General features: G+C 36.3%; 1 protein-coding gene across 2 annotated transcripts in view; it reads right to left on the reverse strand.

The window, feature by feature from the left end:
• Window positions 1-25,272, reverse strand: part of SMCHD1 (structural maintenance of chromosomes flexible hinge domain containing 1) — a 149,347-nt gene that overhangs the window by 76,110 nt on the left and 47,965 nt on the right. For both annotated transcript variants that reach the window (XM_003817887.6, XM_063597309.1), the window contains exons 13-23: window positions 24,811-25,005; window positions 22,892-23,005; window positions 22,229-22,335; window positions 21,060-21,142; window positions 20,785-20,898; window positions 10,746-10,823; window positions 10,547-10,666; window positions 6,297-6,441; window positions 3,964-4,060; window positions 2,441-2,513; window positions 371-510 (exon numbers count right to left, since the gene is read on the reverse strand). In XM_003817887.6, coding sequence (XP_003817935.1) covers window positions 371-510; window positions 2,441-2,513; window positions 3,964-4,060; window positions 6,297-6,441; window positions 10,547-10,666; window positions 10,746-10,823; window positions 20,785-20,898; window positions 21,060-21,142; window positions 22,229-22,335; window positions 22,892-23,005; window positions 24,811-25,005 — 1,266 coding nt within the window. The remainder of the gene's footprint in view (window positions 1-370; window positions 511-2,440; window positions 2,514-3,963; window positions 4,061-6,296; window positions 6,442-10,546; window positions 10,667-10,745; window positions 10,824-20,784; window positions 20,899-21,059; window positions 21,143-22,228; window positions 22,336-22,891; window positions 23,006-24,810; window positions 25,006-25,272) is intronic.

The following is a 25,272-nucleotide window of genomic DNA, read 5'->3' on the forward strand; positions in this document are numbered from 1 at the left end:
TTTTTCCTAAAGTAAAGGAATAAAGAATGGCTACTCCATAGGCAGAGCAGCCCATTCCCAATCCTGAAAGACATTTTTGTCTTTCTATTCATATATATATAATTCATGTGAAATGAGAGGCATGGAGTCAAGAGAGGAGAGGTGAGTAAACTTTTATTCACGAATTTATGAAACTGGGCACAGTTGGCATCTTTATTGGTTTGGGTACGATTTAAAAAAAAAAACTATTGGCAATAAGATCCCACAAATCCTTCCACGGAATAATCATTTCAGACTTAAATCGTATGTAAGACTTACTATTAAGTGGCTAAAATAGTCATTGCCACTTACTACAATGGGACTCAATCTAAATATCTTCCAATAAGCTTACCTTACAATGAACAATCAATTTTGGTTGTGCTGTTATGTTGTCTGATTCATCTAAAACTTCCACCTGAAATGGGAAAGCTGTTCCATTTTCTATAACTAAAATTTCAGAATCAGGTTTCACTTTCAGTCGACGAGGGTGACCTAACAGTAAATTATACAATGAAATACATATTCAGGTTTCAAAGACTAAAGTACTGAAATAGCAAAAGAAATAACTTTAACATTAAAGACTTAATATTTTATAAATATTGCCAAGAAAGAAAAATATAGGCAATGTCCATGCTTAATCAGTTTCATCCCAAAATGCATAGATTCAATACATGACAAGACTTATCTCAATTGTATAAAATGCCTGGTGTCTAGGCTAAGTTTTATTCCACAAGGTACAACACAGTGATAATTCATATTAGAAATCACCTAAAATCTTTAAAAGATACTGGGAAAAAGGTATTCAAAAACAAAAATAACAGCTTATTAAAACTATTTACCAATTTTACATGATGATTTTTCTGGCACAAGTAACTATATGTTTTAGACATTCAAAGAATTAGTTCTTGTAATGACATATCAGGTCATTTACTTGTTAGATTGCCCACTACCTCTAATGTCATAAGCAATTAACATCACAAATTTCCTCTAAGATTAAGAAAAGTAGGCTTATACTTCTACAGTAAGCCAGTCTGATTCGTTCATAAACACTGATATTTTAAAATTCAATTAATGCTACATACTGATAACACAAGTATATGGAGAGAATTACTTAAAATATTTTATTTTGTACTAATATTAGTTATATTCATTTATTTACTATATATGAAGCACTGTGCTAAGTTTTTTTAAGCACTATTCTTACATAAACTTCACAATAATCTTAATGAAGACGTTACTATTATCATCCCCATTTTACAGGTAAGGAAACTGGGATTCAGAGAAATTAAGTATTTTGTCCAGGTCACAAGGCTAGTAAGTAGCAAACATAGGTTTAAATTCTGGTTTGCAATTTGAAACTCCTTGACTTTTATCACTACACCATGATACTTCCTATTTACCCCACAAAAAGAACTATCTAGCTACTAAGAATTGTACTACTCAAATCCATACTTTTAATAATCTAATCTCTCAAATAAATGAATGTTTGTTGATACGTATGATTTTTTTCTTATACTTCCACCAATGGACCTACCTAAATTCTTTCAACAATTCACACTGGAGGGAAATGTCAAACAACTTCAATTTGTGAAAGCAAATAGCTAATATGTTTCTTTTTGCTTAAAACCAGTAAAAAGGTCACATATGCACACAGATATGGTTGTGGTATCTTTCATATGAGAGTTAAAACTTACATGCTAAACACTGCTGTGTTTTACAGGTGCAGGCAGTTCTTACTTGGTACAGTAGGTGTTAATGAAAACTCACGCATATTGGAACTGTGTCCTCCATTGAGTACTACAGAACTGTGCAAGGCAAGGACTACCTGTAGTAACTCATTTAATCCTCCTAACAACCCCAAGGGAGTAGATATTATCTCGTTTTACACATGAAGAAACTGAGGCATAGAACAAGTTTACCTAGATACTAACCCAGAAGGGCTGACTCCAGAATGTACTTAAAATCTCTACCATAGACTGCCTCTCAAATTAGCCAGCATATTCTATCCTACGTAACTTTAATGCAACTTCATTTTCTCAGGTTAAGTCATTATCAAGTTAACTTAATAAAAATAACATTAGAAGTTTTTCTTCTTAAAATATGAAACAGTTTTATCAACAAAATGTAAAGAACAGACCCATCTCTAATAAAGCCTAATAGACATATTCCAAGAAATAGTTCCCCAAACATTTTCAATATCCAAATTTTTCTCCCAAGGTTATATTCAGAATGTCAATAACATCTTCCTAAATGTTTTCCTTTTTAAAAACTGGTCATTTCTGTCAGTGCTATGGTTTGACATTTAAGTGTATTTTCAAGATTTACACCACTACTAAAAGCCCAAAAACCTCTAACTTTATATCATTATACTTTAACATAAGAATATTATTTTAAATAATTATATTTCTTGAAATAATATTACCAGGTAGTAATCTAATTTTCAAAATCTGTGAGTCTTCTTTTAAGCCAGGCAGAGTAACCTTCAGATTATAATTCTGTTGAAAAAAACAGTAAAAATTAAACCCAGTCCTGAATACATACTTAAGTAGTTTATCACATCAATTCTGATTTATATTTTGGTTTTATTTTCATACCATTGTAGAAATTACTTACCAACTTCATACTTACTAAAATTATCATATATGGAGTCAGAAATCTTAGAGGAAAAAAACTGATCAATACTGCTTCCTTATAGACAGTGAAATGAAGAGAATTATGGTAGAATCTACTTTTCCAAAATAGGAATATCATTTTAGGATCAATTTTTCTCTTAAATTTTTATTCTCAAAAGGCATAACCTCTGAATAATTATCATAATCAAGATAGATATTATAAAACATATGAAATAGTAAAGTAGAAAGAAACAAAAACCAGAAAATTTTGAAATGCAATGTGGTACTCCTTATTGGTTCATGGAACAGAAAAATAAATTAACTGGAGACAAGTAAAAAAAAGTCCACAGTTTTGTCAGTAGTATTTTGTCAATGTGTGGATAAATATATAAAGCTCTGTAAGACATTAACAGAGGAACTTTCTACATGTAACCTCTCTATACTATCTTCGAACTCCTTTGTAAGTTATTTCCTCTAAAGTTATTTCAAAATAAAAAGGTTTTTAAAATCTAGAAATTTTTAGTAAGTTTATCTTACTAAAGTCAAATTTTCTGTGAATTTCAAGTTTTTCCAGAAAAATCTGAATTCAGAAAGAATCAAGAACTCAATTTTTGACTTGATTATACAAAGCAGCATATAGTACTTGAAAAAAATACACATGCTCTGTTTTAAACATCACACGGATAGGGAAAATTTTTAAATATTTAAAGTAATGATACACTGAAAAAAAATTTGCTACAGTGTTCCTTTTAGTCAGTTAAGTCTATTAGCTGCTTTATAGACCTAACTGAAAAATTACCTTATTAGAGTTTCTATCTTTAGCTTCCCTGTTTTTTTAGACCAATAAACTATGCATAGGATTCCTTCCTTAACTGTATCTCTCACCAAACACTTCCTTTTATCTAAATACCAAAGTGATATGTTTAAAGATGTGAGCTGAAATTTCTCATATTTCTAATAGTCATTTTTGTTCTAAGAAAAATATTCAAAAGTGGACAGAAACAGTAGGAGAGAGAAAAAAAAAACAGCATAGTCCTAGATAACTATGTCGAAAAAATGGCTTTGAATGTGAAAAAAACTGAAATATAGATAATGGGGAGAGGTGAAAAATATTTAATTCATGTTTAACCAACAACAGTAGTAAATGTGCCAACTTTTCTTACAGATGTAACTGATAAGTCAGGTGGCATAATGCTGATAAATTCCTAAGAACCCAATTACTGTCATCTGTTTTTTAAAAATAGGTCATTCCACTTTTCATTTACAATTTCATTCTTACCATATGATAAATAAATACTTAACAAGTATCATAGGATCTATACATAATGCTTACCTTGCCTTGACAAGAGTTTACAGGGCCCTTGGCTGTAACACCTCGAATTACACAATTTGGTCCTTTGGTTATTTCTTCATAATGTAAAGATAAACCACTGGGGAAAAAAAATTATTTTTTAACTCCCCTCAATTGCCTACAAGTAAGCTGCAAATGTGTTTTTGCTTTCCTATGTGACATTGGCATGTCTAGTTTTCTAATAAAATATTTTTTAAATATAAAAAACTAAACAGAAAAAAATTCCAATGGATTTCTTTTACAAAGAAAATTGATCCAACAAGTATTAATAAGTGATACCAATGGGTTAAACACTGAAAATGATATAATACATATAATGTAAAATTAAAATAGCACATATTGAATTAGTAAAGATACAATGTAGTACCTAATCTAATGCTAGACCATGTATACAAGCCTAAGGAAAGGAAATAAATACCTAAAGAAGCCAGGTTTAAGGATGTCCTCAGCATTTACCATGAATTCTTTCAAATCTTTCACCAGTGGGATTTTAGAGAATTCTGGGCATCTGTTATTAAACTGAATAGCAATTTAGATAAAGTCCAAATAATAACAGACAGGCTTATGATGACATAAACCGGAGAGATCACCTAATCTACTTCCATGAGTAATATGGTTCCTAAAGCTGATTCCAAAGCTAATTTCATCAGATTTGACCAGATGTAGATCTTTGCAGTGGCAAAATTTTACTCTGTGAAAGGTAAAGAAAGGGAAAAAAAGTAAAAAATATACCATGATGGAGAAAAGCCTAATTTTTCTGAGAATTGGAATTTAAGAGTTTACAGGTATTTTCAGAATAAACTGTAAAGCTCATTTGAAAAAAGATGCAATGTGGCATACAAGATAAAATAAATCCCCTGGGAAAGATGGCACATTAAACATATACACCTACTTTCACTGTCTCTTAAAATCCCACTAATATGACAGTAAAGGGATGTATTTTATTATTAAAGGAAAACATAAAGAAAAAATGGAAAGGAAGCAGAGACAGGGCAACCAAACTTATCTGCTAGAAAACAGGACAGCAAGTGGCAAATGATAGCAGTCTCCAAAAAGCTGAATCGTAAAACAGAAATAGAAAAAGCTAGAAACCAATCTCTACCATCGAGTGCCCAGGTACTGTTCAGAATTGGCAAAAGGAAAAGGTTTAAACAAACAAGCAAAAAGACTGATGAAAAGTTTAGATCTCAGATCTCCAGATCTCTCCTCTCTGCCTCTGGCAGATGAGTGAAAGATGAATCTCTGAAAAGGTTAAAACAGAAGATCTCTGAACCAGGGACAGCAGATAAGCTGAGGATGAGAATGAAATACTTAAAAGAAGAGAAGAGGTTATCTGGAACGAATGCATATGGATACTGAGACCTCTCCTCCCCAATTCCCACCCCAGCCCTGTTCCTTGACTCACTTGGAACCAAACTATTCCCTGCTCTAGGCAAAAGACTGAAGATTCTTCTTTGAGGAAACTGCCCAGCCCAAGACCTAAAAATACCGACAACAGGATTTCCCCAACAATGTACTCCAGACAGATCATCCCACAGTGGAGCTCACAGGCAACAGCCTCTCCACACTCTTTCACCTGCATTCCAGTCTCCTACTCATTTACAAGCAGATGACCAATAACCAGATATCTCTAGAGACCAAGAACAAGCAATTGACTAAGCTGGAGACAACAGAGTATCTGTAGAGGTAAAAGAAAGCTTTTAAAAAAACCCTAACCATTTGCTTTATCAGTGAAAACGGTATTACATTCACAAAACAAGAGGGTCTTTAAAAAATTTCAGAGAACCAGAAAGAACTCACGGCAACTAAAAATATGTTAGCAGAAAGGAAAAATTCAATGGAAAGGTAGTAATCATAAGGTCGAGAAAATTTATCAGAAAGTAAAACAGAAACAAAAAGATTGAGAACATTTTTTTAAAAATTGGGGATTAAGTCCAGAAGGTCCAACATCCAATAACTAAGAATGCTAAAAGAGAAAACGGTGATGACAGAAGACACAGAATGAAGTATTTCAAATAATGAATTGTTAAGAGACATTATATCATACTTGCAAAATAACATAGAGTAAGACATAAACACCTTAACAACTTCAGCAATAAATCCAGTCAAAACATAAACTTTAGTGAAGCAATTTATATATGACGCTAGTCACAGAGGATAGCTTGGAGCTAAATTACCCAGATATAATAAAATTCACTAATATTTTAAATAGTTAAAGTTGAACACCTTACACACACAAAAAAAATGAAGCTGAAAAAAAGAGTAAATGCTTAGCAAATATCAAAGGACAAATACATATTGATCCTTCAAATTACCTTGCTTCAAGAACTGGCTGAATATCAGTTACTAGTTGACTGGTATGACCAAATTCATCCTGAAACTCCAGAGGGATATTAAATGGAACTCCAACACGAAAAGGAAGATCCAGAAGACCAAATGAAAATTTCTCTGGCTTACCCTCTTTAACAAAAACAAAAATGAAATGAAAAGCAAGTACATTGGTCAGAAAAGCCATTGGGGGTCAAAAACAGATCCATTTCTATCTGAGAAATTTTAGAAATCTATTTTAGACTATGCTAAAAATAACATTTTAAAATCAGTGCAAAAATTATATGTTATGCAGACAATCCACTTGGGAAAAACCTCCTGAGTAGCTGGGACTACAGGTGTGTACCACCACACCTGGCTAATTTTTGTATTTTTTGTAGCGGCAGGGTCTCATCATGTTGCCCACACTGGTCTTGAACACCTGAGCTCCAGCTATCTACCTGCCTCCCCAGGCGTGAGCCACCATGCCCAGCCATTATACCTTTTCATAGGAAAGAACTTTAAAGGCAAAACACGATATTCAATAGTTATAAAATGATATATATGATGAAGTTAAATAGAAGCTCCACATGAGAAAATATTTGCGACATGTGTAACAAGGAAAATTCAGACTACATGAAGCCCTCCTATAAATTGGCTGTTCTCAAAGTGTGGTCTCTAGTCCTGAAGTTTTAGCATCCCCTGAGAACTTATTAGAAATGCAAATTCTAGGGCCTATCTCCAACCTGCTGAATCAGAAACTCAGGGTGAAAATTCAGCAAGCTGTGTTTCCTTTCAGGTGATTCTGATACAAACTCAAATTTGAGAACCACAGCTTTAAACTATTAAAATGGGTATAGTAAATGAACAAGCATTGGCATACAATGTCCAATAATGGCTAGAAGAGAGGTACACAATCTAAAAATTAGAGAAGCAGTTTCACCACCAACTATGCTAAATGAATATATAGTTCAGCCAGGAATGAGCATGCAGTCAATTGGAACTCTCATAGTGAGAAGTGAAGGTACCATGGCATAGCCTTTTGGGATGTCCACTTCTTGGTATCACCCTAAAGAGATTCTAACATACGTACAGAAAGCAGCATAATTTTTTTTTCCCCCAAAAAGCACTACGGTTTCTAATAGCCAAAAACTTGGAAAAAATCAACACGATTCATCAACAGGAAACTGCTTAAACTACAGCACGCCCATCTTATGAAAATATGTTCCACAGGTGTTAAAAGAACACAGTAGATTTATGTATAAAAAAGTCTCCTAAAACATTTAAAAAAAAAGAAAACCACACTCCAAGGTGGGCCTTCTTGATATCACAGCTACTTAGATCAGTTCTCTCCAAAAACCCTGTAACAATGACTCTACAAAAGCAGTAAACAAGAAAAAAGATGAGAGTAATAGAATTGGAAAGCCAAAGAGCATACGAGTAAGTGTAACTGACTTAGCAGAAAGACCCAAGAACATCAAATACTCAAACAACAAAGCAAGCAGAGACTGAATCTGATTCACCGTTATCAGACGCCCATAAGTCTCAGGAATGGCTGTATAAAGTTGTAGTGAAATCGAAATAAAACAAGAAGGTTGGCTGAAGTCAGTTTGAGAAACAGTTTCACAGATCCCCATCCTTCAATGCATGGGCTAGTCAACGACCCTCCTCATCCCCAGCAAAAGATGGAAGGTTTATTCTTCAGGGAAAGAAGAAAAGGTCTAGAAGTGAGAGACACAGCACTACTAAATGTGTCACTGACCAGGCGTGGTGGCTCAAACCTGTAATCTCAGCACTTTGGGAGGCCAAGAAAGCAGGATAGCTTGAGCCCAGGAGTTCAAGGCCAGCATGGGTAACATAGTGAGACCCTGTCTGTATTTTAAAATCTAATCAATTAAATTTAAAAGTGTCATTGAAAATAGGAAAGTGTTTATTGAAAATAGGAAAATCACGTGGAAAATTATATACTAAATATGAGGACCGCCCCCCCACAAACATAAATGGTCTTTCTCAGCTTGGTTCCCAAAATGCTGGCAGCTAGGTCTTGTACCCTTTTAGCAGGTGACTGAAAGGCTCCACTCTGGGGAATCTGAATAGCTAAAGAGACAAGACCTAAAAATTCTCATATCATAATTACCCCAAGGAAATTTAAGTTTTCAAGTGCCCTATTCTTCAATGTTAGCAAATCACTAATTATGTAACAGAATATCTAATAAAAAAACAACATGGAGGAAGCAAACTATGAATCAGGAAAAATGCTGTAAGAAAAACCCCCACTATTATTAATATCCTCAGAGAATAAAGATACTGAATTCATGAAGTAGGAAGAGAATGCTTAAGGAATTGTTTAACAAGATTATTTTAAAAGAGATTTTAGAAACTAAAAATGGTAGCAAAAAGGAAAAAATAGAAAGCATAGAACATCAAGCTGTTAAGAAAATCTCCAATAAGGTAGTAAAAACAAAACCAAGAGATGGAAAGTAGGAAAAACAAAAATAATATACCAATCCTGAAATCCAACATCCTAACATTAGATATTTTAGAAAGAAAGAACAGGTTGGGCACAGTGGCTCAAGCCTGTAATCCCAGCACTTTGGGAGGCAAAGGCAGGAAGATGGCTTGAGGCCAGGTGTTTGAGGCCGAAATGGGCAACATAACATAGCAAGACCCTGTCTCTACAAAAAAATGTTTTTTAAAAAATTAGACAGGGCCACGTGCGGTGGCTAACATCTGTAATCCCAGCACTTTGGGAGGCCGAGGCTGGCGGATGACCTGAGGTCAGAAGTTCAAGACCAGCCTCACCAACATGAAGAAACCCCATCTCTACTAAAAATACAAAATTAGCCGGGCGTGGTGGCATACGCCTGTAATCCCAGCTACCTGGGAGGCTGAAGCAGAAGAATCGCTTGGAACTGGGAGTCAGAGGTTGCGGTGAGCCGAGATCACACCATTGCACTCCAGCCTGGGCAACAAGAGCAAAACTCCATCTCCAAAAAAAAAAAAAAAAAAAAAATTAGGTGCAGTGAACTGCAGTCACACCACTGCACTCCAGCCTGGGCAACAGAGGAAGACACTATCTCCAAAAAAGAAAAAAGGCCAGGTGCAGTGGCTCACACCTGTAACCCCAAAACTTTGGGAAGCCGAGGAGGGCGGATCATGAGGTCAGAAGTTCGAGACCAGCCTGGCCAACATAGTGAAACACCATCTCTACTAAAAATACAAAAAAATTAGCCAGGTGTGGTGGTGGGCACCTGTAATCTCAGCTACTTGGGAGGCTGAGGCAAGAAGAATCGCTTGAACCTGGGAGGCAGAGGTTGCAGCCAGCCAAGATCATGCCACTGCACTGTATTCCAGCCTGGCCAACAGTGTGAGACTCCATTGAAAAGAAAAGAGGGGAGAGGGGAGAGGGGAGAGAGGAGAGAGGAGAGGAGAGGAGAGAGGAAAAGAAAAGAAAAGAAAAGAAAAGAAAGGAAAGGAACAGAAAAGAAAAGGAGAGAAAAAGAAAATAGAAAATCAAAGTGATTCAAGAAAAATTCCTAGAAAATAAAACAGGGATTTCCAGACTGAAAGGGTATACGAGGTACACGGCTGGATGATACTAGATAAAAACAGGCCTGTGCTAAATCATACAATTGAATATTTCAGAAACTGGGATTCCCCTAAAACTTGAGGACTGGGGAACAGAGAACGTTTTGGGGGAGGAGGGGCCATATGCCCAGGGTCAGGAATCAGGACAGCTTTAGACTTTACCAGCAACAATGAAAAGTAGAAAACGTCTTCAAAATTCAGAAGGAATATGATTATCGAGTAGACTTACAAAGCTATTTGAAAATCAAAATGGGCCGGGCACGGTGGCTCACATCTGTAATCCCAGCACTTTGGGAGGCTGAGGCAGGTAGATCATCAGAAGTTATGAGATCGAGACCAGCCTAGTCAACATGGTGAAACTTTGTCTTTACTAAAAATACAAAAAGCCAGGTGTGGTGGCGGGCGCCTGTAATCCCAGCTACTCGGGAGGCTGAGGCAGGAAAATCACTTGAACCCAGGAAGCGGAGGTTGCAGTGAGCCGAGATTGTGCCACTGCACTCCAGCCTGGGTGACAGAATGAGACCCCATCTCAAAGTAAGTAAGAAAATAAAATAAAATCGAGATGGTTACCCAATTGTTCAAACATCTTTTAATGGCTTATCTCTCTTTTCTCTTTGGATTTAAAATGCCACCTTTAGCATATATAATTATATATTACAGTTTTGCTTACCTTTAACAGAAAACTTAATTGCTTTAGATGGTAGTGGTCTTCCTGCATAAGTGTCTGCATTACTTTCATTCAACACAACTTGTAATTTCAAGGTATAATTCCCCAACTTCTGAATATTTTCTGGATAAATTAAGAATAAATTAAAAATCAAGTCAACAAAATACCAATGTATTTTTTAACATTCAGAATAAGAACTCACCCATTTTTTTAAACCAGTAAGGCCATTTTCCTCCATGTTGACTAATATGCGAAATAATCTCTTTATTTCCACTTGAAGCTTAATAAAAGAAAAAAGAAACAACAGTGTCTTGAGAAATTCAACGTAAAACATGAAATACGCAATGTCACATTGGCACCAAATACCTATTTGCTGTATTTTAAAACCTGCTTTGAAGCTTCAAAAGATCTAACACTATCCTATGAAAGTGAACAGCAATAATAAAAGTTAACTCTTCAATTCATTAAAATCTCTTTATTTCAAGTCTTATAAATTCTTTCACTTTATTTAAAATTACTATTTAAAGAGAAAGGAAGACAACAGAAGACAAATAACATGACCTCTCCAAAAAATTCCTTATTTATTGCCCACTCTAGAATTATATAATGTAAATATTAAAAAAACCAAAATTTTTAAAAAGGCAATTCATGAACAAATCCGAAATGTTTATCAAGTAGGTAACATGACCACACAGACCAAAAAGAGGGAGAGAGAGAGAGAAAAGCAGTCAACCTTACCCACTTGGAAACAGTACAATAGTGTATTCACACTGTGAACTTCTATCTAAGAAAGAACACAGGAGCTCAACATAAAAGCATAACAGGCCCAGCGTGGTGGCTCATGCCTGTAATCGCAGCACTTTGGAAGGCTGAGGCCAAGAATTTGAGACCAGCCTGGGCCATATAGTGATGGCTTGTCTCTACAAATATTTAAAAATTAGCCAGGCATGGTCCGGCTAAGTAGTCCCAGCTACCTGAGAGGATGAGATGGGAGGACTACTTGAGCCCAGGAGGTCAAGGCCACAGCGAGCTATGAAGGTACCAGTCTGGGCAACAGAGTAAGACCTTGTCTCAAAAAAAAAAAAAAAAAAAGCAAAAGAAACTTTGGATACTTTGAACACTACAGTGGGCAACAGCACTGCATGTCCCATGAAAAACTGGGAGTGAATCCTCTGTGTGAGAAGGGAAGAGAGCAACTGAAGCCAGTTGGGAGCTCCTTGGCCCTACCAAGCACTGGATCTGACTTGGAGAGCATTGGGAACAGTGGGAAGTGCTCCACCCATACTCCCAGACCTGGGTGGTACAAATAGAAGGCAGCCATTCCCGATCCTAAGTCACAGCGGGCTGCACAGAAACCTGCCAGCCAGCATAGGTGGCACTCACTGGTATGGAGAGTCTCCAGACTAAGATTTGTGATCTAATATTGAGGAGAGCAGCCTCCACAACCAGAATTGAGAGGCAAGTGTAATATGGGCCCCAGCCATGGGTATGAGAATTGGGTGCCCCTGCTTTGCAGAGCCAGACTGGGAGGGGTATGGCCTGGAGCCTGGTTTTTGTCCCTGGCAGGACGTTTTGCAGCCTGAGACAGATTCACAATCTGAGGACAGACTGCCTATGACTTGGCTGGCTGTTTCAGCTTGCTGCCAGCAGCAGATGGTAGGAGGGAATCCAACCAGGTCAAAACTGTAGAGAACCGGGTCCCACTATCACCTGCCAGGTTGTGGAGCCCTAGCGACCCCACTTTCCCCATGCTGGATCTTTGGCATGGCAGTGGTTGCTCTGCTCCTCCCTGGAGCATTCCTTCGGGGCCTGAGAACTGCCTTGCAACCCCTGCGAGGGCTGGTGCTTGTGCCCACTGTTGGGGTGGCCAGAATGCAGGATTCTCCAGCCCAGCCCTGCCTAGCTTTGCCCTCCCTACCTGCCTCAGGGGCAGAGTACAGGACTGGGACCCCTGGAAGTTACACAGTCCAGCCCATCATCTAGGACATCAGAGTACTTCTGGTTAACAAAGGTAACCCATAAATGCTACCACAACAGCTGCATCCAGCTCTTACCTTCTAGCACCACATACCGGACAGGAGGCCAACCTTCACAGCCCATTAAAACATCTGCTAAAACAATTGTGCAGTGCTCAGGAAGGAGACAAGCTCTGCACCACCTCTACTACCACAATTGTCCATACCACTGCAGCTACACAGGAGGCCCTGAGACTGCTCACCCGCTCGATACATTACTACAACAGCCAGCACTGGAGAAAGCCACCACACTAAGGCTATTTATAAACAAGGAAATCATAGATAATCTATGTCACTGAAAACACCCAAGAAGCAAAGCCACAAGAATCTATTAAACATACATCATAGACACATCATCAAGGAAAAAATAAGTCCTGCCCCAACAAATGTAAATTCAAAAATAAAAATAAGCAACTACTACTACGGATACAAAGGAAATCAGGACAATACAGAAAATATTAAAAAATAAGGTGCTATGACAGTTCCAAAGCAACACGGTAATTCTCTAACGATGGATCCTAATCAAAAAGAAATCTTTGAAATATCAAATAAAAAATTCAAAATACTGATTATTTTATTTTCTTGAGATGTGGTCTTGCTCTGTTGCCCTGGGTGAATTTCAGTGGCACAATCATAGCTCACTGCAGTCTCATGGGCTCAAGTGATCCTCCCACCTCAGCCCCCTAAGTTGCTGGGACTACAGGTGTATATTACCATGCCCACTTGTTAAATTAAAAAAAAATTTTTTTAGAGAGTGTCTCACTGTGTTGTCCAGGATGGTCTTGAACTCCTGGCATCAAGCTATCTTCCCACTTCAGCCTCCCGGGATTATAGGCATCAGCCACCAAGCCCAGCTAAAATATTGACTTTTAAAGAAGCTCTATGAGATACAGGAGATAGCTGAAAACTAATATAAAGTAGTGAGAAAATGAAATTCAGGATATGAATGAGAAATTTACCAAAGGCATCGTTTTTTGTTTTTTAAAAAAAGAACTTCTGGAATAAAAAAATTCATGGAAGGAATTACAAGATACGGTTGAAAGCAAACAATGGACTAGACCAAGCAGGAGAATCTCAAAATGTGAAGATAAATCTGTTGAATTAATCAATCAGACAAAATAAAGAAAAAAGAATTGTAAAAAATGATCAAAGCCTTCTCGAAGTATGGGTCAATGTAAAACAGCCAAACCAACAAATCCCAGGTATTCCCAAGGGAAAAGAAAAAGCAAAAACTTTAGAAAACCTATTTGAGGAAATAATTGAGGAAAACTTCCCTTGTCTAGCAAGAGATCTACACATTCAAAGAATAAGAGGCTCAAAGAATGCCAGGCAAAAACACTGCAAGAAAGGCCTCACTACAATATATAGAAATTAGACTGTCTAAAGTCAATGTGAAGGAAAATATCCTAAAATCAGCAAGAGAAAAAGCATCCAGTCACCAGTAAAGGAAAATCCATTAGACTAACAGCAGATTTCACAGCAGGTACCTTATAAGCTAGTAGAGACTGGTATTTTGTTTTTTCTTTTTTTACAGTCCTGCTCCATCTGTAGGATTCTGTTTTCAAAGTGCTGGGGGTAGGGGGCAGGGGGGGACTGTCAACCACAAATCTTGTGTCCTGCTAGAACAAGCTTCATAAATGGAGGCAAAATAGTCTTTTCCAGACAAGCAAATCCTGAAGAAATTCACTACCCCTAAACCAGATCTACAAGAAACAGTCAAAGGAGTTCTAAACATGGAAACAAATGGTCAATACTAGCCATCATAAAAACACATGAGAGTATAAAATTCACAGGTCTTATAAAACAATTATACAAGGTAGGAAGAGAAAAAAATCAAATAGCACAACAGAATCCCACCAAACCACAAAGACAGAAAGGAGGGAAAAAAAGAAAGGATCTACAAAGCAACTAGATAACATTATGACAAGAGCAAAACTTCACATATAAATACTAACCTTGAATGTAAATCGATTAATGTTCTACCTAAAAGATATAGACTGGCAGTAATGGATTTTTTAAATGAACCAACTAAATGCTACTCACAATAAACTCATATTACTCATAAAGACAATTATAGACTGAAGGTAAAGGTGTGGAAACAGCTATTCCATGCAAACAGAAACCAAAAGTGAACAAGAGTAGCTGATATCAAATAAAATAGACTATAAATCAACAATAGTTAAAAAAATTATATAATGTTAAAGGAATCAATTCAACATGAAGATATAACAATTCTAAATATATATGTACCAAATACCAGTGCCTAGATTCATAAAACAAGTATTACTAGACCTAAGAAGACATAGAAAGCAATACAATAATAACGGATTCAACACCCTACTGATAGCACTAGATGGATCATGGAGATAGAAAACGTTGCAACAAAGGAACATTGGATTTAAACTGGCCTTTAGACCAAATGGACCTAAGCAAACATTTACACAACATTCTACCCAACAATATGCAGAGTATACATTATTCTGTGGAATATACATTCTTCTCATCAGCAAATGGAACATTCTTGAAGAAAGGCCATATATTAGGCCACAAAACAAATCTCAACAAATTTTGAAAAATCAGAATCATATCAAGTAACTTCTCGGACCATAGTGGAATAAAACTAGAAATCAATTCCAAGAGAAACTCTCAAAACTATAAAATACTTGGATCAAACAGCTTACTCTTAAATAATCTTTATGTCAATGACAAAATTGATATGAAAATTTAAAATACATATATATATATTTTGAAACGGAGTCTCACTCTGTTGCCAGGCTGGAGTGCAGTGGTGCAATCTCAGCTCATTGCAGCCTCTGCCTCCCAGGTTCAAGGGATTCTCCTGCCTCAGCCTCCCGAGTAGCTGAAATTACAGGCGCACATCACCACACCTGGCTAATTTTTTTACTTCTTAGTAGAGACGGGGTTTCACCATGTTGGCCAGACCAGTTTATGATGTATCTTAAAGAAAGCATGCCTATATTTGCCTTTTACTGCTGGATTTCTCAACTTGTACCAATAGAGAAAGAAACATGTTCTAGAAACATCTTCTCAATATTTGCTTTAAAAAAAGGGTGCAATTATAAATCAGACAGCAAATCACCACGAGAAGTTCTCTAAAAAGACCCAAGCAACTTTCTGATTTTTGATGTATTTATTCAACAAATATTAATTAATTACCTCCTATATACAAAGTACTAGAAAAAGGGTAAAGAAAACATCATTGCTTTCCTGTAGTTTTTAATCTTGTAGAACAAGGGGACTGGCAAACTACTGGACTGCCAATGGCTGCATTCATCTACAAAAACAGACTTACGTAATCCTAAGAAACAGCTTATACAGCTCTCAAAGCCTAAGTATTTACTACCTGACGCTTTCCAAATAGTTTGCCACCCCTGTCCTAGAGGGGAAAGACACATTTAAGGAACAAAATTTGGTCTAGAGTTGGGAAAACTGGGGTTCGATGAGAACCAAAAGAAAACAGTTGTGGTTAGAGGTATGGTAAGTGAGGATGAGATCAAGTTGGAGAGAGAGGAAGGGCCAGATCATGCGTGGAGTATTGCAGAGCTATGACTAGTTTCCTAGGCCACTAAAGATGAAATAATATAAAACAGGTGAGTGATATACACGGTTCTGCAATTCAAAAAAAATCACTTTGGCGTAAAATGAGGAAAATGAGCTGGAGCAGTGCAAGAGTGAAAGAGGACTTTTCATTGAGGCAGCTACTACGTGGTTAGAATGAGAGACCATGATGACTCGGACTTGAATGGGCAGAACGAAGATATACAGTTGTCCCTTGGTTTACGCAGGAGATTGGTTCCAGGATCCCCATGTATACCAAAATCTGCACATACAACTCCTGTGGTTGGCCCTGCAGAACCTGTGTATATGAAAAGTTGGCCTCTGTTTATGTGGGTTTCAAATCCCGCAAAAACGTATTTTCAATCTGCATTTGATTCACAAATGTCCACATATAAGTGGACCTGCACAGTTCAAACCCATGTTTTTCAACGGTCAACTGTACTTTAGTGTGATACTTGGCGATAGATTGGTTACAGAGGATTAAGAAATAAATGGAAACACCAATCCTTTTCAAACTCTTCCAAAAACTTAAAGAGGAGAGAACACTTCCTAACTCATTCATTCTTTGAGGTCAACATTATCTGATACCAAAGTCAGACACAGACATCAAAAAAAAAAAAAAGGAAAAAGAAAACTACAGACCAAAATCCCTTATGAATATTGATGCAAAAATTCTCAACAATATGCTAGCAAGCCAAATTCAGCACAATTTTAAAAGAACTCACCTTAGTCTATATAGTGTTGTTGTAAAGGAATACCTGAGGCTGAATAATTTATAAGAAAAGGATGTTTATTTGGTTCACAGTTCTGCTGGCTGGAAGACTGGGCATCTGGTGAAAGCCTCAGGCTGCTTCCACTCATGGTGGAAGGTGAAGGGGAGCCAGTGTATGCAGAGATCATATGGCAAAAGAGGGGTGAGGGAGGTGCCAGGTTCTTTTTAACAACCAGCTCTCATGGGAAATAATAGAGCAAGAACTCACACAATAAGCCCTTCATGAGAGATGTGCACCTATGACTCCAAAACCTCCCATTAGGTCCCACCTCCAACACCGGGGATCAAGACAAACATCCAAACTATACATAACAACCAAGTGAGATTTACTCTTGGAATGCAAGGATGGCTCAACAAATAAAAAACAATCAAGGCTACATGCAGTGGCTCATGCCTGTAATCCTAACACTTTGGGAGACTGAGGCAAGAGGTCATTTGAGGCCAGGAGTTTGAGACTAGCCTGGGCAGCATAGGAGACCCTGTCTCCACCACAAAAAAAAAAAAAAAAAAAAAAAAAAACGGAGCCATGGTGGCTCAGGCCAGTTGTCCTGGTGCATAAGGAGGTGAGGCTACGCGTTCGAGGCCAACCTCGTCAATATTTTTAAAAAACTCTCATCCATTGATAAAAAGAAAAAAAAAATTAGCTGGGTGCAATGAGCATGTCTGTAGTCCTAGCTACTCAGGAGGCTGACGTGGGAGGACCACTTGAGCCCAGGAGTTTGAGGCTGCAGTAAGCCACAATTGTGCCGCATCATTCCAGCCTGGGTGACAGAGTAAGAACCCGTCTCAAAAAAAAACCCAAAAAACAAAAAACAACCAATCAACGCAATACATCACTTAGAGAGAATAAAGGAAAAAACCTACATAATTATCTGGACTGATGCAGAGAAAACATTTGGGAAAACAATACTCTTTCATGATAAAAACACTACACAAGGAATAGAAAGAAACTTCTTCAACATGATAAAGGCCTTATATAAGACCCACAGTTAACATCACATGTACTCAACTGTTAAAGACTTAAAAGCTTTTCCTCTAACATCAGGAACAGGACAAGGATTCTCATTTTGGTTACTTCTATTCAACATAGTATTTTAAGTCCTAGCCAGACCAATTAGGCAAGAAAAAGAAATAAAAGGCATCCACTTTGGAAAAGAATAAGTTATTTCCGTTCATAAATGACATGTTCATATATGAAAAAACCTAAATAATCCATAAAAAAACCCTGGTATAGCTAATAAACTCAGCGAAGTTGCAGATACAAAATCATGTTCACGGATTGAACGACTTACAATTGCTAAGGTAAAAATAATACTCAAAGTGATCTGCATATTCAGTGTAATCCCTACCAGGATCGCAATGGTGTTTTCTGCAGAAATAGAAAAACGCATCCTACATTCATAGGGAATCTCCATGGACCCAAATAGCCAAAACAATCTTAAAAAACAAGAATAAAGTTGGAGGACTCACACCTCCTCATTTTAAAACTTACAAAGCTACAGTAAACAAAAACAGTGCAGCATGGGCATATGAACAGACATATAGACCTAGGGAACAGGGAGCCCAGAAATAAATTCTCACATATGTGGTCAACTGACTTTCAACAAGTGGGCCAAAACAATTCAATAGAGAAAGTATAGTCTTTGACAAATGGTGCTGGAAAAACTGGATATCTACAGGCAAAAGAAGTTTTCCATATAAAAAGAAGTTAACCATATGCAAAAGTCAAGGTCAGATGGATCGAAGTAATAACAACAGAGCTAAAGCTATAAAATTTTAAGGAAAAAACATTCAGGAAAAGCTTCGTAACACTGAATTTAGCAACAATCTCTTGGATAAGACACCAAAAGCACAGCCAACAAAAGAAAAAAGAAACTAATTGTTTTTCAAAATTAAAAAGTTTTGTGCATCACAGTCACCACTGACAAAGTGAAAAAGCAACCCACAGAGTGGAAGAAAATATCTGTAAATCATTTATCTGATAAGGGATTAATATCCAGGATTATAAAGAACTCTTACAACTCAACAACAACAAAATTTAAAAATGGCCAAAGGACCTGAATAGACCTTTGTCCAAAGAAGATATACAGATGGCAATTAGCCCATAAAAAGATGGCCAAAATCACTGAATATTGGGGAAATGCAAATCAAAACCACAATAATCTTTAGTAGGAAAAAGGGGGGGAAAAAAACACAGTAAGATACCACTTCATATCTGTTAGGATGGCTATTATCCGTCCCCCACAAAAAAACCCACAGGAAATAACAACTGTGGGTGACATGGAGAAACTGGAATGTACAATGAGGCAACCACTGTGGAAAACAGTACGGCAGTTTCTCAATAAATTAAATAATAATATGACCCAGCAAGTCCACTTTTGGGAATGTATCTAAAAGGAACCAAAGCGGAGACTCAAAGAACTATTTGTACACCGATGTTCACAGGAGCATTCTTCACAATAGACAACAGGTGAAAGTAACCTGAGTATCCATCAAACAAATGGATAAACAAAATATGGTGTGTGTGTATATATGTGTGTGTGTGTGTGTGTATATATATATATATATACATACACACACACACACACACACACGGGAATATTATTCAACCTTAAGAAGGAATGGGAATTCTGACACACTATGCTAAGCGAAACAGGCCAGACACAAAGGACAAATATAATTCCATTTTTATGAGGTACCTAAAATAGTCAAATTCAGAGATAGAAAGTTAAAAAGTAGTTACCAGGGCAGGGAGAAAGGAGTGATGAAGAGTTATTACTATAGAGTTTCAGTTTGAAATGATGAAAAAATGCTTTAGATGGATAGTGGTAATGGTTGCACAACAATATGAATGTACTTAGTGCCACTTCATAAATTTCATGTTAATATGTTTTATATATATATATATATATATATATATATATAAAGTTATTGAAAATAGAAGCAGGGACCAGTCTGACCAATATGATGAAACCCCATCAAACCCCATCTCTACTAAAAATACAAAAATTAGCTGGGAGTGGTGGCATGTGCCTGTAATCCCGGCTACTCAGGAGGCTGAGACAGGAGAATTGCTTGAACAGGGGAAGCGGAGGTTGCAGTGAGCCTAAATTGTGCCATTATGTATTCCAGCCTGGGCAACAAGAGCGAAGCTCTGTCTCAAAAAAAAAAAAGAAGCAGGAAGGTCATGAAAGGTGCTGCACTGCTGGCTTTGAAGATGAAGGAATGAGAGTGGTGCTTCTGTGTGATTTATTTATTTTTTAGAGACAGGGTCTTACTTTACCACCCAGGCTGGAGTGCAGTGGCGTGATCATAGCTCACTGTAGCCTCGAACTCCTGGGCTCAAGTAATTTTCCTGCCTCAGCCTTCCGAGTAGCTGGGACTATATAGGCTCGTGCCACCAAGCCCAGCTGAGAGTAACTTCTAAAAGGCAGAAAAGGCAAGGCTCACCTAGAACCTCCAGGAAAAAATGCAGTCCTGAAGACACTTTAATTTTAGCTCAGTGAAACCTGTTTTGGATGACTAATAATACTGTAATTAATACTGTAATTATTACTGTAATTATTAGAACTGTAATAATACATATATGCTTATAGAAATTCCTACTGCAAATTCTTCTACATATATGTATCATACCTTTACTTTAGCCCACAGTTACCCACATGAAAAAATTCAAGATGAAGTATTTTTTAAAAACCTTAGAAAAATATCCACCAAGAAAATGAGCTATTCATAACATTCCTGAAATTCCTAACTTCAATAAAATTTGCTATGCCTATCAGATTGCTAGGTCATCAATAATTATATGAAGATATTTAATTTGATATTGTATTTTAAAAACAATATTAAAGATCCAAATTAGTTTGTATACTTACAATGTAAAATAACTTTGAGCTCAACCAGGAGTTTCTTTGACCCTCCATGGCTTGTTCCTGGAAGCTTTTGCATTGCTTCCCCTTTTTTATTCAGTATTTCAATTCTTAACGCACCTATGAGTCAAAAATTAAAAGTATCTTAATTACACCCAAAAATTTGCTGAATCTGCCAAATCTTCCCATTGCATTTTAATATCTCATGAGCTTTTACATATTGGAAATGTAAGACAAAAGAAAAGCACACTTTTTGGTATTAGAAAAATAAACAAACATACCAATAGGGGTTCCAGCAGGCCTAATCTCATTAGGCAATAATTCATCTCCTTCAGGCCAAGTTACTGACAATCTATCAGGGAGCCTGTTATGAAACCAGCATATTAATGTTCCACAAACTTTGTTAATTATGATCTTAATTAAAAAGATATGAGTTATTAGAAACTTAAATATTTATTGCTGATATATTTTAAAAGGTTAAATCTGGAATTCTTTACGATTAATCATCTAAAAATTTTTTCCCTCCCTAACCATTCCTGTGGCTACTGAAAAAAAAGAAGAAAAAAAAAACTTTTGGAATTAAAAGCCAGAAACTGTCAAATTTTTGTGATTTTTTTTTTCTACTTGTTTATAGTACAAATTACCTTTAGAAGACAGGATAACCCCTAAGAATCAAAATTCAGTAAGAATCAAAATGATTGCATCATTAGCTATACAAGAAGAAAAGCCACTTTCTACTTCCTTCTTCTTCTTTATAACTCATTGATAAGGTTTGGCTCTGTGTCCCCATCCGAATCTCATCTCGAATTCTAATCCCCAGGTGTCAAGGGAGGGACCTGGTGGGCGGTGATTGGATCACGGGAATGGTTTCCCCCATGCTGTTCTCTTGATAGTGAGTTCTCACGAGAGCTGATGATTTTTAAAGTGTTTGACAGTTCCCCCTTCCCTCTCTCTCTCTTCTGCCGCCCATGTAAGACATGGCTTGCTTCCCCTTCGCCTTATGCCATGATTATAAGTTTCCTGAGGCCTCCCCAGCCATGCACGACTGAGTCAATTAAACCTCCTTGCTTTATAAATTACCCAGTCTCAGGTAGTATCTTTATAGCAGTGTGAAAACGAACTAATACACTCATCTTTACCTCTCAGCAGGTATTGTAATTTCCTAGTTGTAGGCCAAACTGAGTTTTTTTAAAACATGTTAATCATAGTGCCTATAAAAGTGACACTTTAGATATATAAGATTCCCTTCTTTGTCTACAAAACAAATGCAGAATTCTGTTTGTATAACTAGACCTCTTAATTTTTTTCAACAAGAAGTTCATCTCAATAGGTACAATATCTAAGACTACAAATGCCCTAACAGCAGAGTAAATGACATACTCAGAATACTTACAGCACAATTCTTTCCAATTTTTCTTATTTTTGTCATGCATCTTGAAGTGTGACTTACCTTGCCATTTCATCTTCTACATATTTTTTAACAGCTTTCTCAGCAACTGTCCTATCCAGCTTTGCAATTGGCACAGTTTTTACTTCATCATATAGTGCCTGAGGTTCCTGAATAAATAAATTTACCAACATTTCAAAGAAAACTATTTAAATCTAGCTGTAATAAAAACAAACACCCATTTGTTTCTTCCAAAGAAATATATTTTATCCTAATTAAGTACATAAATAACAGTAGCTATTCTTATGTTAAACCACAATGTTTGTTTATATTTTTTATATAACCTCTGTAGTCCTAACATATCAAACATTAACAAGAAAGCATGGTATAGGGAAAAAACCCACTCCAGTTTTGTAGTTACTCATTGCTGAGATAGAATTCTGGCTCCAATGTTTACTAGTTAGTGGGCCCTAGAGGAAACATGACTTTATAAAATTAATTTGGTAACTAGTTATAATGTATATATGTTTACAAAAACTGAGCATATGATGTTAAATTGTATAGATTATTAAAAACATCAACTTATGACACATAAAAATCCACACAAAAACTACAACCACTTTATCCAATGGAAAACTAGTCACTAGCGAAATATACTATATCTTAACAATTATGCAAAAGTGTTATCAAGAAACTTTCAGCATGTTTTATCACTTGCTGTCTTACCATTGCAATTTGAACCTCTCCTCCTGTAGCATATACTTCTCCATCATGATCGCCATAAAGAAAAAATCTTACTATGCTTCCATAAAAGAGGGGAAGTGTCTTGATTGTCTTGACCTAATATTTAGTTTAAAAAAAAAAAAAAGCTTCAGTATTAAGATTTACGAAGAGAAATAGGCTTAATAATAATTTCACAGAACTTCTTTATTACAAAGAAAAAAACCTTGGTAACTATCATTAGAAAAACTAATGAAAACAGCATTCTAATATTAAAATAAAATTGTATTTTTGAAGTTCTGTACTTAACAAATAGTTGTAAAAATATGGCAGCTTCTTTATACAAATGTGTTAGAATTAAGCATGTGTCTTACAAGTCCAGAATTCCTTCAAATTCAGTTATAATGAATGCCAACATACCTGAAACCTTTTTTCCCCATAAAATTCTGCTCTCAGATGATGAACAGCAATTTATAAACTTTGACAAGTTAATATTATTTTTCAAATACATCAGCTCAAAACTTGCCTATCATATTTCTTCTCCTTACTTGGCTTGAAAAATCTAAGGGAAATTTCCACTACTCCAATTCAGAAATTCCCAACAAGGACTATAAGAGTTTATCCCAACCTACCTTGCCTGCCCCATTTCTAAACTATTTCTCTTCACACATACAATAGGCAGCAGGACAACCCAACTCTTACTACTTGCTGTTTTTCTGCACTTACCTACGCACATCTCTATGCTCAGATTACCTTCTAGAAAGCACTTTACTCCATTACCACTAAGCATTTGACTAAACTGATCACTCCTTTCTTCTTGTAACTCTTCACTTGGCTCTAGGGATGTCACATTCTGCTAGTTTCCTTCTATCTCACCAGCTTATCCCTGTCAGTCTCCTCTGCCAGCATCTCCTTTTCATTCTAACCACTAAATGTTGGGAAAGCTCCAGGCTCAATCCTTTTACCTCTTTAGCTATACTCACCAAGTATAGATGATCTCATCCAATTCTATAGCTTTAAATATATGATGGTATCTCTCATTTATGGAGAGAACAGAGAGCCTTCTACCTTGTAATTATCTGTGTAAACCTGAGCCTCTACCCCTTTCAAGGTCCACACAAATGTTACTTCTTTTCCAAAGTATTTAACGATCTGCTCTGTTCTTCCAGCCCACACGACCAACCAAAGTAACAACAACAACAAAAAATCCTCTCCTCTTCTCTCCTTCTAACCTGCCAAAACACTATTAATCCTTTCTCTCCATTGCATTGATCCACTTCTTACCGATTACTTATGCTTACACTATCCCCATTGCTAGGATATAATATCACCAAGAACAAAGCACATCTCCTATATCTCTGAATTCTCCACCACACAGTCAAAAGGTGCAGTAACTTACTATGTCAGCAGATGCTCAACAAAAAAATACTTAAAAATCATTACTTAACGCATTACATTAAAAACAAACAAACAAACAAAAAACACTGAGATCTCCATGTGAGTAAAGTTTAGTTTAGGAAACCATAAAAACCTTGTTAATTGAGCCTCTGGCAATAGTTTTTTTAATGCTATAATAAATTATGGAATTTAAAATCAGTTTGTCCTTTTCATTCTTACCTAGCTCCTGAGGAGCCAATATTTGCATTATTTGTTGTTACTGTTGTTAAATTTTAATACATCTAATTTAGTCTCAACTTCTACTAAAAATTGAATCTAAAAATAAGTTAAATTTCCTTAGAGATGATGGAAGACACTGATGTCAAACAGGCCTGTGAAGAGTCTGAATAAATGTTCTTCATGAAATGTGAGAATGGGAAAAAAAGAAAATTTTTAAAATAGCTTATTTTCTATACATGTGATTCTGCATATGTGTTTTAAATTAAATTAAAAATTATAAGAAAAAAGTGACAATAAGTTAAACCTACCAGCTGTCCTGCTTTGTATATCTTTCCATCCCATTCTATTGCTGCATATGTTGCCCAGGGACCTTGCTTTTTAGAAGGAAGATCAGGACGTGTAATTACTCCCTTAAAAAGTGTAAATTTTATTTGTTTATCATACTTTTCATGACAGTCCTTCAGCCACAAAGCAAATTCTCTGTCAATTTTCATTCGCTGTTCCTGTAGAATTTTAAAATGTTTTATGAAATATAGCTACTAGCAAACAAATATAACCATAAACATTTGTCATTCATTTTATTTTTTCCTTTCATATACTCCAATTCAGAAAACCTAATAAAAAATTAAATATTCTGCTGGATCCTTCCTCTGTACACATTTAGGATATTTCAAACAAATGCATTACCAAAGAAGAAAAATTTGATATTATTCTTAGAACCAAGGGTATCCCTGGTCAATATCAACAATAAAACCTTCCTTTCCGCCTTT

The sequence above is a fragment of the Pan paniscus genome, chromosome 17 (genome assembly GCF_029289425.2).
Source record: "Pan paniscus chromosome 17, NHGRI_mPanPan1-v2.0_pri, whole genome shotgun sequence".
Classification (NCBI taxonomy): domain Eukaryota; kingdom Metazoa; phylum Chordata; class Mammalia; order Primates; family Hominidae; genus Pan; species Pan paniscus.